This window comes from Eleutherodactylus coqui, chromosome 1 (genome assembly GCF_035609145.1).
Source record: "Eleutherodactylus coqui strain aEleCoq1 chromosome 1, aEleCoq1.hap1, whole genome shotgun sequence".
Classification (NCBI taxonomy): Eukaryota; Metazoa; Chordata; class Amphibia; order Anura; family Eleutherodactylidae; genus Eleutherodactylus; species Eleutherodactylus coqui.
This window is the reverse complement of record NC_089837.1, coordinates 303,474,747-303,489,010: the sequence shown is the minus strand read 5'-3', so window position 1 is coordinate 303,489,010 and position 14,264 is coordinate 303,474,747. Positions and strand designations below refer to the sequence as shown.

At 48.5% G+C, this 14,264-nt stretch overlaps 1 protein-coding gene across 4 annotated transcripts in view; it reads right to left on the bottom strand.

Annotated features, from left to right (window-relative positions):
• Window positions 1–14,264, bottom strand: part of INPP5B (inositol polyphosphate-5-phosphatase B) — a 111,228-nt gene that overhangs the window by 65,865 nt on the left and 31,099 nt on the right. For all 4 annotated transcript variants that reach the window (XM_066574790.1, XM_066574792.1, XM_066574794.1 and 1 more), the window contains one exon: window positions 3,985–4,143. In XM_066574790.1, coding sequence (XP_066430887.1) covers window positions 3,985–4,143 — 159 coding nt within the window. The remainder of the gene's footprint in view (window positions 1–3,984; window positions 4,144–14,264) is intronic.

Below are 14,264 nucleotides of genomic sequence, written 5' to 3'. Positions count from 1 at the left end.
GACACCGTATATCGGCCGGGCGTGAAAACCCGTCCGATATACAGACGTGTGAATAAGCACTCAAATTGGTAAGGGTGTCGGGCACAGGGGACGGAAACATCACAGCTCCTTAGGGTTCTCTCACGCGAGTATATGCAACCGCGTATTACATAGTACCGATCTCATATTTACTGTCAATCGTGTCTTCACACACAGCACACGCAAAAAAGGTCATGGCACGCATTATCTTGGTGTGTGTTACAAGTGCCTACATGCCAAGATAGCGTATGGGGATCGTCGGCACACAGCAAGTAGGCATGTCATTGCACGCTCTCGCACGGGAGGTAAGCTGAAAAACCCCACTCATATGAGAGACCCCTCATAAATGTGAAGCGGCCCAGAATGGTAATGTAAGCTTAGTCCCATTTAAACTGGCCATACACACGAAACACTAAACCCGTTCTCACACGACCTGGTTTGAATTGCGAAATCTGCGATCGTCACCCGCACGGATGATCTGCGGTATTACACAATCATTAAAAAAAAATAGTACATTTGCATGTTCACTCACGGAAATTCAATCGCAGCATCTATTTTAGTGCGGATTCTGCATGGACGGCTTCCATTGAAGTCAATAGAAGCAGTCTGACCCGTGGCCCGTCCATAATGAACATTGCGGGTAGGGCGCTCGTACCTGCGTCATCGCCTAGCGACGATGTGGGAAAAACAGAATTTAAAAGATAATCTGTACTGCCCATGTCTGACGGCAGCTCGCCACGACTACCCACTCCACAACACGGATATTAAAAAGGTATACACGGTTGCCGGCCGAGGACAGAGCCGCATGCGGAATCCAACTCGTCTGTGTGAGACCAGGCGATTATTTGTCAATCATCGGCTTGTCTTCTGTGACATAAATGTATGATGCTGGCTGAAGCCAGTTACTTATGGAAGCTCATACACCATATTGCGGTTGTTGGAAGGTCGTTCATGCCAGACAGATCTGCATCCCAGACCACGTTACGGCTATTTGTCATTTAAACTAACAGCACGGTCATCCAAAACGACAACCTTCACAGACCAACCTTGAACAATACGGTAAGTCATTCAGAAAATGTCCGTCTAAAAATCGCTACTTTTATATATTAAATTATCAAAACCATGAAATTTATCCTCTAAACCAGGGTGTATGGACTTTTTTTTGCGCAAGTGCTATACTATTGTATTGTTTTACTTTAAGGGGGCCGCAATACAATTTAAAAGGGTAGTCCAAGCTTGAACCATCACAGCTTAATGGGAATATCCCTCCATGGTGGCCTTGAGTACGGAAACAACCAAGCAGCCTGTACCATACTGCTTCTGGAACTCTAATTATCTTGCATGGAAGTCAGGCAGGTTTCACACGGCCGAGAAGCTCGCACGAGATTTATGTGTTGCACAAATATGAACCCCAATCTTTTGAATGGGGTCATACACATGAAAGAAGAAAAAAAAAAAGGCAGCATGCCCTATCTTTGGGCGTGCCCCCGCATCGCCCATTGCTTTCAATGGGACGGCCAAAGCATCGCACTGCATGCTAGGTGCACCCAACTGCGATGTGATGCAAGGTTTCTTATTGAAAATAATGGGAAACACTCTGCGAACCTCTGGGGTCAGCGATGCAAAGTATTTTTGATACAAAAACATCTCACATCTGCAGGGAAATCACACATAGGCGAGCGTGATATTGGGAGGAGTTTCATGGCCCAACATCACACTAGCCCCCATGAAACTAGCCCTATGGAAATAGTGTAACAACTCACTAATATAGTTTTTAATCACAGTTGAACACCGCAACAAAAAGCACGTGCCGACACTGAATACATACACAAACTGTATTGCTGCTAAATTTGCTACAAATATAACAGTAACGAGGCCCCTCATCAGTCAGCTGTACTAGCAGACTAAACTCACCCAGGGACAGCGCAGGGGATAGTACAGGGTGATGGAGCAGAATGAGCAGCAGAGGTCTGAAACACCGGAGGTCCATGTCACAGCGGCGCTTGTGTACGGCAGGAGGAAGGGAAGAATCCGATTGGTGGAGGCGGGGAAGCAGCAACAGCTCCCGCCGGCACTCACCACCAGTCAGCGGTACATACGGGCTGCAGTGGGGAGGAGAGAAAACTGCTCTCCTAACTGATTGCAAGCTTCTTCGCCTGATTGTTCGCACAATCGTGCGTTAAACCTGCGATCGCGCAAACAAACGGCACGTACGCTCTGTAGGACACACTGACTTTTTCCCCCCACTTTGGGGGGAGAAAAGTGCATCTTAGGGCTTCTTTCCACTGGCGATAGCGATATCGCTGCGAGAAAATCGCAATGTTAAAATCGCATCGCAACGCTGCAAAATCGCAAGCTTTTGCGTTGCGATGCGAGAATCTGTTTTGCCATTGCACTGTATGGGCGACAGAAAAATGCAAAACGCTGAAACAATCCTCCTGCTGCGATTTTTAAGCCTCGCATCGCAGCTTGCCCTTAACCATCGCTAGTGGAAAGGTTGTCATAGAACAACATGTGCAGGACTTTCCTGCAAGAGCTCGCACTGAGCATCGCACTGAAAACGTGGGATTACCACGCCAGTGGAAAGGAGCCCTTATAGAATGAAAAACACGGTATCTTCCCTCACAGTATAAGGGCTCCCACACACTTGCGATTGCGTTTTTTGTTAACGCAATTGTCAATGGGACTTTCTTATGTTAAAACCGCAGCACAGCGCAATGCACCAAAAACGCAGTTGCGTGCGTTGCGTTTTTTACAATAGAAAGTCCCATTGACAATCACGTTAACAAAAAACGCAATTGCAAGTGTGTGGGAGCCCTAAATCCTTCATAGTGTATATCTCCCTTCCACACTATCTTCATCACCCACAGTATATTCCCCCTTGTACTATCCCCCCAAACTGTCTGTGCCACCCACAGTTTTTATCTCCCCCCACAATATATATCTCCCTCCTATACTATCCTCATCACTCATAGTATATAACCCCATAGTATATATCTTCCTTCAGACTTTGTCCCCCACAGTATAAATCACGCCACCAAAAGTATCTATCTCTCACCACAGTATACGTCCCCTATAGTATATATCTTCCTCTGTACTATTTTCCCCCCACAGAATAAACACCCCATAGTATATAACTCTCTGCCCACCAGTATATATTCCCCCACAGTATATTTCCTCCACAGCATGCATATACATACTGCTATGTATGGCAGCTTTCACACCTGTTTTAGGGCTCAGTTCAGGCTTTCCATCTCTCTACTCCATTTTTGGAGGAGAGAACCTGAAATAAAACTGAAAAAAGATAATTTTTTCCCCCAATGATTTCAATGGGGTTTCAAAAAGATGGAAAGGCTTCCATTCTGTTAGTTTTCCGTTAGTAAGATTTTACCCCGTGCACGGTACATTTAATACATGAAGAGGCGTATCCCCGCACCTCTGCGCGCCTTTAATGAATTGTGCGCCTGGTTTGACCAGGCGTATATTTCTGACATATTTTACACCTGTTTGTGGTATAAATTATACATATGTCCGTCTGGGGCGGTCATGTCCCCTTTTGACCAGCCCCACCCACTTTTCAGAAAGAAGGAAGAAAAGTCGCTAAAGTTTTGCTCAAGCAGAATTCTGGTGTAGAAGTTAATAAAGTCCCCAAAGAAAATAAGAGATGCAACTGCACGCTGGGTGGTAGAGCTGCTGAGACAACTATACTACGCCAAGTGAGTACCATGCATAGCTCCAAATAATTAGATTAAGACTCATGCCCAATATTTACTGGACATTACACGGATGTTTTGGCAACTGTAACACCCAGTGTGCAGTTGTGTTTGTGATCAGATTGGGCTGGTAAGTCTCCTTGTAGATATTCTTTAATACAGAGAACTGCTCATTGTATCCGTCATCATTATTGTTCTTCACGTTAGCTCCATATGAAATGATTCCAGATTTGATGTCGGACTCATAACATACCTTCCTCAGGTTTTCTTACATCTATGGAGACATTGTTTTGTTCAGGTTCCTCTGTTTGTATCATATTGTTCAAGAAGAAGCTGTTCAGGTTTGGAAGGCTTCTCCGCCAATACTTGCGCAGCCACATGAACTGTGGGGATGGGAATCCAGGAAGTCTTCCTAGTCAAGATAACAAATGTGCCATTCATTAACCACTCACCAAGCATATAGATAGCTTCAAAGGAACATTGTGTACTGTTTTCTAAATCTTCAAATGCAAATATTATATTAATATATCATTAGATTGCCTGATTATGGTTTCTTTTTATGCTTTTCTTTTAAAGCTTGCCTCCAGCAAAGTCCTTCTTTTGCCATAAGTGTGGTTTCGCGCGCATTTTTTGAAGACACCCAAAAGGTTTTTGACACAATTTTTAAAGCAAAGCCATAAATGGATCCAGTAGGAAGAAGTCGTATATGTCCTTGCCTTATATTTCCCATTACTGTTGACTGTACTTTTGGCTTTGGCTCAAAAAAACTACACGGGAAAACTGCCATATAAAGTGTAATTTGTCATGAAGACACTGGAGGAGATTTATGACACGGTCTAAAAGTAAAACTGTCTTTGTTGCCCCTAGCAACCAACCACAGCGCAACTATCATTTTTGGAAAAGGAAAAGACGTGATGTGTGCATACGGGCAGTGACTTAAACATAGACATGCCAGAAAAAATACGCCAGAGAAACACATATACATCAGCCAGTTGTGGACAAGTTATAAGACAACACTTGCGTTACTTTCAGACTTTGTGAGGGTGACCGCCATTGCTGGGTTGAAACAAGCGGTGGTAATACCACGTGTTCTGCAGTTGAAATGCTTCGCTAGTCTTTGTGATTTATGAAAGATTGCTACCATATCCCACACACATTAGAGTTAAGCATATTCTTAGTTAGAGTCGGAGTGTCTAACTTTTACATGATGAGGTTATGCCTGTGTGTGTAACAATTAGAGACCAGAATCTCAGCATTTCTGTGTGTACAGTCTATAGAATACAGCAGGCATAGTATAGCAACCAGGCTCCTCTTACCAGTCACAAGAGGATGGAGAATCAGACGTACACGGGGGTGGGGGCAGGATACAGGATGCAAATCACAATGTCAAAAAGGAGTGTTATTTCATATATATATGATATTTTGAAGAGTCATGTGAAAAGTAGGTTACAACTTAGTATATGGAAGTAAAGAGCCTAAAGCATACCTAGCTTTTCCAGTAACCTTTACAGAGTAAGCTGCCATGCGTGTATAACAATATTTTTTTTTGGCTATTATATGACAAGACCCCACCCCCATTTTCTCTCTCTCTGCAGGGAGAAAATTTGGGGGAACATCTGATTCTCAATTCTCTCAGAGCTGGTAGAAGAAGCCTGTAGCTGTGCTGTGTTCTGTAGACTGCACAGAGAGAACTACTGATTTTGCTTTCTGTCTTCAAAACACACACAGACATAACATCATCATATGGATCATATATAGAGATGAGCGAGCACCAAAATGCTCGGGTGCTCGTTATTCGGGACGAACTTTTCGCGATGCTCGAGGGTTCGTTTCGAGTAACGAACCCCATTGAAGTCAATGGGCGACCCGAGCATTTTTGTATTTCGCCGATGCTCGCTAAGGTTTCCTTGTGTGAAAATCTGGGCAATTCAAGAAAGTGATGGGAACGACACAGCAACGGATAGGGCAGGCGAGGGGCTACATGTTGGGCTGCATCTCAAGTTCACAGGTCCCACTATTAAGCCACAATAGCGGCAAGAGTGGCCCCCCCCCTCCCAAAAACTTTTACTTCTGAAAAGCCCTCATTAGCATGGCATACCTTAGCTAAGCACCATACTACCTCCAACAAAGCACAATCACTGCCTGCATGACACTCCACTGCCACTTCTCCTGGGTTACATGCTGCCCAACCGCCCACCCTCCCCCCACAGCGCACACCAAAGTGTCCCTGCGCAGCCTTCAGCTGCCCTAATGCCTCACCACCCTCATGTCTATTTAGAAGTGCGTCTGCCATGAGGAGGAACCGCAGGCACACACTGCAGAGGTTGGCACGGCTAGGCAGCGACCCTCTTTAAAAGTGGCGGGGCGATAGCCCACAATGCTGTACAGAAGCAATGAGAAATAGAATCCTGTGCCACCGCCATCAGGAGCTGCACACGTGGGCATAGCAATGGGGAACCTATGTGCCACACACTATTCATTCTGTCAAGGTGTCTCTGCATGCCCCAGTCAGACCGGGCTTTTTAATTCATAGACACAGGCAGGTACAACTCCCTATTGTGAAGTCCCTGTCGACCGACAGCATGGGTGGCTTCCTGGAACCCACCGGCGGTACATAAAAATATCCCATTGCAGTGCCCAACACAGCTGAAGTAGTAATGTCGTGCTTAATGCAGGTGGGCTTCGGCCCACACTGCATGCCCCAGTCTGACTGGGGTTCTTTTCAAGTGTACAGATGTAGTAAAAACTCCGTGTGCACCTACAGCATGGGTGGCTCCCTGGAACCCACCGGCGGTACATAGAAATATCCCATTGCATTGCCCAACACAGCTGAGGTAGTAATGTCGTGCTTAATGCAGGTGGGCTTCGGCCCACACTGCATGCCCCAGTCAGACTGGGGTTCTTTTCAAGTGTACAGATGTAGTAAAAACTCCGTGTGCACCTACAGCATGGGTGGCTCCCTGGAACCCACCGGCGGTACATAGAAATATCCCATTGCATTGCCCAACACAGCTGAGGTAGTAATGTCGTGCTTAATGCAGGTGGGCTAAAAATTTATTTGATTACACTGTAGGCGAGGGCCCACAAAAATTGCTGTATCAACAGTACTAATGTACCTGAAAAAAATTGGCCATGGCCAACCAAGAGGGCAGGTGAAACCCATTAATCGCTTTGGTTAATGTGGCTTAACCCCTTGAGTGGCACGCCCGGAAAAGGTCCAGGACGAGCTCCACTGCTCATAGCAACATAGCCCGGAAGATTTCTGGGCTATGTATCACTATGGGAGCTGCAGAGCACAATGCCACAAGCTGTGACAGTGTGCTCTGCCTGCACAGACCCACAGAGAACAAAGCAAGGGCTTTAAAAAACCAGCAGAAGATATTGCCGACATGTCGGCAATGTCCTGCTTTGTTTACAGGTTGCCATAGAGACCATCGGCTTGTCAGAAACAAGCCGATGGTCTCTGTGGCAGGGAGAGCTGGTTGTTAGCTGTCAGAGGACAGCTAGGTTCTAGCTCTTACAGCAGAGATCAGAGAAAACCTCCGATCTCTGCTGTGTTAACCCTTTACATGCTGCAGTCTATGTGACTGCAGCATGTAAAGGGCTGTCACTGCAGCATGTAAAGGGCTGTCACCATCGGACCCCTGGAATGTGATCAGGGGTCCTGATGGGTCCCTGTGGAAGTCCCCTAAAGGGACAAAAAAAAATAAAAAAAATAAAAAGTAAAAAAATTATTAAAAAAATAAAAAAAACACTTGTCTCCCTTTACTTTGTAAAAAATAAAAAATACAGTCACACATGTGGTATCCATGTGCGTCATAATGACCCAGAGAAGGAAGTTAATACATTTAACCCCTTAATGACATGGCCCCTTTTTTCTTTTTTCCCCATTTCTTTTTTTCCTCCCCCCTGTTTAAAAAATCACAACTTGTCCCGCAAAAAACAAGCCCTTATACGGCCATGTCAATGGAAAAATGAAAAAGTTATGGCTCTTGAGACGCAACTGCAAAACTAGTTGAAATTCAATGATTAGACCATTTTAAAAAACCTGCCCTGGTGGGCACGACAGGGTGGTAGGAAACCTGCCACTCAAGGGGTTAAGTGGTAATTAGGCCTGGAGGCAGCCCAGTTTAACGAAAAATTGGTTCAAGTTAAAGTTCCAACGCTTTTCAGAGCATTGAAACATCTAAAAATTGTTTAGAAAAATTATGAGTGAGCCTTGTGGCCCTAAGAAAAATTGCCCGTTCAGCGTGATTACGTGAGGTTTCAGGAAGAGGAGCAGGAGGAGGAGGAGGAGGAATATTAGACACAGATTGATGAAGCAGAAATGTCCCCGTTTTGGATGGTGAGAGAGACCGTAGCTTCCATCCGCGGGTGCAGCCTACGTATTGCTTAGGTATCGCTGCTGTCCGCTGGTGGAGAAGAGAAGTCTGGGGAAATCCAGGCTTTGTTCATCTTGATGAGTGTTAGCCTGTCGGCACTGTCGGTTGACAGGCGGGTACGCTTATCTGTGATGATTCCCCCAGCCGCACTAAACACCCTCTCCGACAAGACGCTAGCCGCAGGACAAGCAAGCACCTCCAGGGCATACAGCGCTAGTTCAGGCCACGTGTCCAGCTTCCACACCCAGTAGTTGTAGGGGACAGAGGCGTCACCGAGGATGGTCGTGCGATCGGCTACGTACTCCCTCACCATCCTTTTACAGTGCTCCCGCCGACTCAGCCTTGACTGGGGAGCGGTGACACAGTCTTGCTGGGGAGCCATAAAGCTGGCCAGGCCCTTAAAGACTGTTGCACTGTCTGGGCTGTACATGCTGCTCGATCTACGCACCTCCCCTGCTACACGGCCCTCGGAACTGCGCCTTCTGCCACTAGCGCTGTCGGATGGGAATTTTACCATCAGCTTGTCCGCCAGGGTCCTGTGGTATAGCAACACTCTCGAACCCCTTTCCTCTTCGGGAATGAGACTGGGAAGGTTCTCCTTATAGCGTGGGTCGAGCAGTGTGTACACCCAGTAATCCATAGTGGCCAGAATGCGTTGAATGCGAGGGTCACGAGAAAGGCATCCTAACATGAAGTCAGCCATGTGTGCCAGGGTACCTGTACGCAACACATGGCTGTCCGCACTAGGAAGATCACTTTCAGGATCCTCCTCCTCCTCCTCCTCCTCAGGCCATACACGCTGAAATGATGACAGGCAACCAGCATGGGTACCGTCAGCAGTGGGCCAAGCTGTCTCTTCCCCCTCCTCCTCATCCTCCTCATCCTCCTCCTCCTCCTCCTGAACGCGCTGAGATATAGACAGGAGGGTGCTCTGACTATCCAGCGACATACTGTCTTCCCCCGGCTCTGTTTCCGAGCGCAAAGCGGCTGCCTTTATGGTTTGCAGGGAACTTCTCAAGATGCATAGCAGAGGAATGGTGACGCTAATGATTGCAGCATCGCCGCTCACCACCTGGGTAGACTGATCAAAGTTTCGAAGGACCTGGCAGATGTCTGCCAACCAGGCCCACTCTTCTGAAAATAATTGAGGAGGCTGACTCCCACTGCGCCGCCCATGTTGGAGTTGGTATTCCACTATAGCTCTACGCTGCTCATAGAGCCTAGCCAACATGTGGAGCGTAGAGTTCCACCGTGTGGGCACGTCGCACAGCAGTCGGTGCACTGGCAGATTAAAGCGATGTTGCAGGGTGCGCAGGGTGGCAGCGTCCGTGTGGGACTTGCGGAAATGTGCGCAGAGCCGGCGCACCTTTACGAGCAGGTCTGACAAGCGTGGGTAGCTTTTCAGAAAGCGCTGAACCACCAAATTAAAGACGTGGGCCAGGCATGGCACGTGCGTGAGGCTGCCGAGCTGCAGAGCCGCCACCAGGTTACGGCCGTTGTCACACACGACCATGCCCGGTTGGAGGCTCAGCGGCGCAAGCCAACGGTTGGTCTGCTCTGTCAGACCCTGCAGCAGTTCGTGGGCCGTGTGCCTCCTATCTCCTAAGCTGAGTAGTTTCAGCACGGCCTGCTGACGCTTGCCCACCGCTGTGCTGCCACGCCGTGCGACACCGACTGCTGGCGACGTCCTGCTGCTGCTGACACATCTAGATTGCGAGACAGAGGTTGAGGAGGAGGAGGAGGAGGAGGGTGCTTTAGTGGAAGAAGCATACACCGCCGCAGATACCACCACCGAGCTGGGGCCCGCAATTCTGGGGGTGGGTAGGACGTGAGCGGTCCCAGGCTCTGACTCTGTCCCAGCCTCCACTAAATTCACCCAATGTGCCGTCAGGGAGATGTAGTGGCCCTGCCCGCCTGTGCTTGTCCACGTGTCCGTAGTTAAGTGGACCTTGCCACTAACCGCATTGGTGAGGGCGCGTACAATGTTGCGGGAGACGTGGTCGTGCAGGGCTGGGACGGCACATCGGGAAAAGTAGTGGCGACTGGGAACAGAGTAGCGCGGGGCCGCCGCCGCCATCATAGCTTTGAAGGACTCCGTTTCCACAACCCTATACGGCAGCATCTCAAGGCTGATAAATTTGGCTATGTGGACGGTTAACGATTGAGCGTGCGGGTGCGTGGTGGCGTACTTGCGCTTGCGCTCCAACACTTGCGCTAGCGACGGCTGGACTGTGCGGTGCGAGACATTGGTGGATGGGGCCGAGGACAGCGGAGGTGAGGCTGTGGGTGCAGGCCATGAGACGGTTGTGCCTGTGTCCTGAGAGGGAGGTTGTATCTCAGTGGCAGGTTGGGGCACAGGGGGAGAGGCAGCGGTGCAAACCGGAGGCGGTGAACGGCCTTCGTCCCACCTTGTGGGGTGCTTGGCCATCATATGTCTGCGCATGCTGGTGGTGGTGAGGCTGTTGGTGGTGGCTCCCCGGCTGATCTTGGCGCGACAAAGGTTGCACACCACTGTTCGTCGGTCTTCAGGCGTCTCTGTGAAAAACTGCCAGACCTTAGAGCACCTCGGCCTCTGCAGGGTGGCATGGCGCGAGGGTGTGCTTTGGGAAACACTTGGTGGATTATTCGGTCTGGCCCTGCCTCTACCCCTGGCCACCGCACTGCCTCTTGCAACCTGCCCTGCTGATGCCCTTGCCTCCCCCTCTGAAGACCTGTCCTGAGTAGGCGTTGCACACCAGGTGGGGTCAGTCACCTCATCGTCCTGCTGCTCTTCCTCCGAATCCTCTGTGCGCTGCTCCCTTGGACTTACTGCCCTTACTACTACCTCACTGCAAGACAACTGTGTCTCATCGTCATCGTCCTCCTCACCCACAGAAAGTTCTTGAGACAGTTGGCGGAAGTCCCCAGCCTCTTCCCCCGGACCCCGGGAACTTTCGAATGGTTGGGCATCAGTGACGATAAACTCCTCTGGTGGGAGAGGAACCGCTGCTGCCCAATCTAAGCAGGGGCCCGAGAACAGTTCCTGGGAGTGTTCCCGCTCCTGAGCAGGTGTCATTGTAGTGGAGTGAGGAGGCTGGGAGGAAGGAGGAGCAGCAGACAGAGGATTCGGATTTGCAGCACTGGACGGCGCAGAACTGTGGGTGGATGATAGCTTGCTCGAAGCACTTTCTGCCATCCAGGACAGGACCTGCTCACACTGCTCATTTTCTAATAAAGGTCTCCCGCGTGGACCCATTAATTGGGCGATGAATGTGGGGACGCCAGAAACGTGCCTCTCTCCTAATCGCGCAGCAGTCGGCTGCGACACACCTGGATCAGGAGCTCGGCCTGTGCCCACACCCTCACTTGGCCCTCCGCGTCCTCGGCCACGTCCACGTCCTCTAGGCTTACCCCTACCCCTCAGCATGCTGTATTACCAGTGATTTGATTTCCCAGGCAGGAAATAAATTGGCGCAAGCCTGCAGGCCAAATATAATGTTTTCGCTTTTTTGCAAAGGGAAGACCCCACTGCATGTATTCAATGAAAAACAAGAAGTTTAATATCTGTGGTGTGGCCCTCAAAAAGTGTCACACAAGTATAGTGTAGCAGAGTTATTAACTCTAGCAGAGCAGGTATTTGCCAGTCAGGAAAGACAATGGCGCTAGGCTGCAGTAAAGCGTAGCTGGTTGCGTCTGATTTTTGTACGTTGTACACGCAGCACACACGTACACGCAGACCTTAGGACTGACACAGGCAGGCCAAATATAATTTCTTTTCCTTTTTGGCAAAGGGAAGGACCCACTGCGTATATTCAATGAACAAGAAGTTTAATATCTGTGGTGTGGCCCTCAAAAAGTGTCACACAAGTATAGTGTAGCAGAGTTATTAACTCTAGCAGAGCAGGTATTTGCCAGTCAGGAAAGACAATGGCGCTAGGCTGCAGTAAAGCGTAGCTGGTTGCGTCTGATTTTTGTACGTTGTACACGCAGACCTTAGGACTGACACAGGCAGGCCAAATATAATTTCTTTTCCTTTTTGGCAAAGGGAAGGACCCACTGCGTATATTCAATGAACAATAACTTTTAGAACTGTAGTGTGGCCCTGAAAAAGTGACACACAACTTTAGTGTAGCAGAGTTATTAACTCTAGCAGAGCAGGTATTTGCCAGTCAGGAAAGACAATGGCGCAAGCCTGCAGTAAAGCGTAGCTGGTTGCGTCTGATTTTTGTACGTTGTACACGCAGCACACACGTACACGGAGACCTTAGGACTGACACAGGCTGGCCAAATATAATTTTTTTCCTTTTTAGCAAAGGGAAGACCCCACTGCGTGTATTCAATGAATAATAAATGTCTTCTGGCCCTGCCTACACAATTCTATCCCTGTAGTATTAATGCCCGGTGCAATGCTCTGCACAGCCGGTTTTGAGAAAAAAAAAAAATATGCAACACTGCTAACAGCAGCCTGGACAGTACTGCAGACGGATAGAAGTGGCCCTAGAAAGGACCGTTGGGGTTCTTGAAGCCTACACTAACTCCTAACACTCTCCCTGCCTAACCCCCACTTCTGTCCCTATTGCTGGGCGCAATGCTCTGCAGATCCAATTTTGGACAAAAAAAAAAAAAATACTGTGCTAACACAGTACTGCACACTAGTAGATGTGGCCCTGAGAAGGGCCGTTGGGGTTCTTGAAGCCTACACTGACTCCTAACGCTCTCCCTACAGCAGCACCAGCAGCAGCACTTTCCCTCAGCTAAGTCACAAGGCATGTGTGGCGAGCCGCGGGAGGGGCCGATTTTTATACTCGGGTGACATCTGATCGCCCCAGCCACTCACAGCAGGGGGGTGGTATAGGGCTTGAACGTCACAGGGGGAAGTTGTAATGCCTTCCCTGTCTTTCAATTGGCCAGAAAAGCGCGCTAACGTCTCAGAGAGGAAACTGAAAGTAACCGGAACACCGCGTGGTGCTCGTTACGAGTAACGAGCATCCCGAACACCCTAATATTCGCACGAATATCAAGCTCGGACGAGTACGTTCGCTCATCTCTAATCATATACAATATTACTGAGCAGTAGGGATGTGAATAAAAAGAAGCAAATAAGGCCAACTCTTATCTGCGACAGAGGCTTTCTTTGGAGCCTTTGGCACAGATCCAGCATGTAATGGTGGATGAAAGAATTCTGCATGCAGGACTTTTTCATCTGTTAAAATGACAGACAGGATGACAGGAGCCGAACGGACTCCATTATAGTCAAAAAGGTCCATTTCATGCCATCAGGTCTGTCATAGAATGGAACCAGTCTGCCAGGGGATCCTGTTTTCCTACTCTCGTAATGGAGTAGAAAAATGGAATCCCCAATGCAGATGTGAACATAGCCTAAGATAGCTTGCAGCATGTCCTATCTTTGTGTGTGCCCTTGCATCGCGCATTGCTCTTAATTGGGGCGCGACAGCATCGAACCCGTGCTAGTTGCACACTGTGCAATGCAAGGTCACTCCATTGAAAACATTAGGAGACACACCGCAATCCTTTTAGGATCGCTACTTCCCAGAAGTGATGCAAAGCATCCATGGGGAAATTGCATGTTGGCAAGCACAATATGCAAACGATGCCCAACACTCGTCCCTGCACATATTCACTCTTGTGCTGCTGCACGGGAGCTAGTATTGCTGGCTCACAGCTGGACGGCTGGAGATTTCTCTCCTCGCTCCCCCACCTCTCTCCCCCACCTCTCTCCATTGACTTAACATAGTGGCCGTTCAGTACTGAATGGCTGCTAGTTACACTGAGCGATCAGCGATCAGCTCATAGTACATCGTTTATGGTGCATAAACGATGGACTATCAGCTGGATGATAACTGCCAACTTGTTATCACAGCCATTGGGCTGGGACCCGTCACTGCATTTGGTTTTTTCTGCTTCCTTGTAAATTATTTTAGTTATCATGTTGGAAAAGGACATAATTATGCACCTCACATCTGTCTAGAGAGATATTATTATGTGAATTTCAATTCATTCTTTAACCCCTTAGTGACCAAGCCGTTTTGTGCCTTAATGACCAGGCCAAATTTTGGAAATCTGACATGTGTCACTTTAACATAGAATAACTCCGTAAAGGTTTTGCATATCCAAGTAATTCTCCCTTCTTTTTTTCACCACATACTGTACT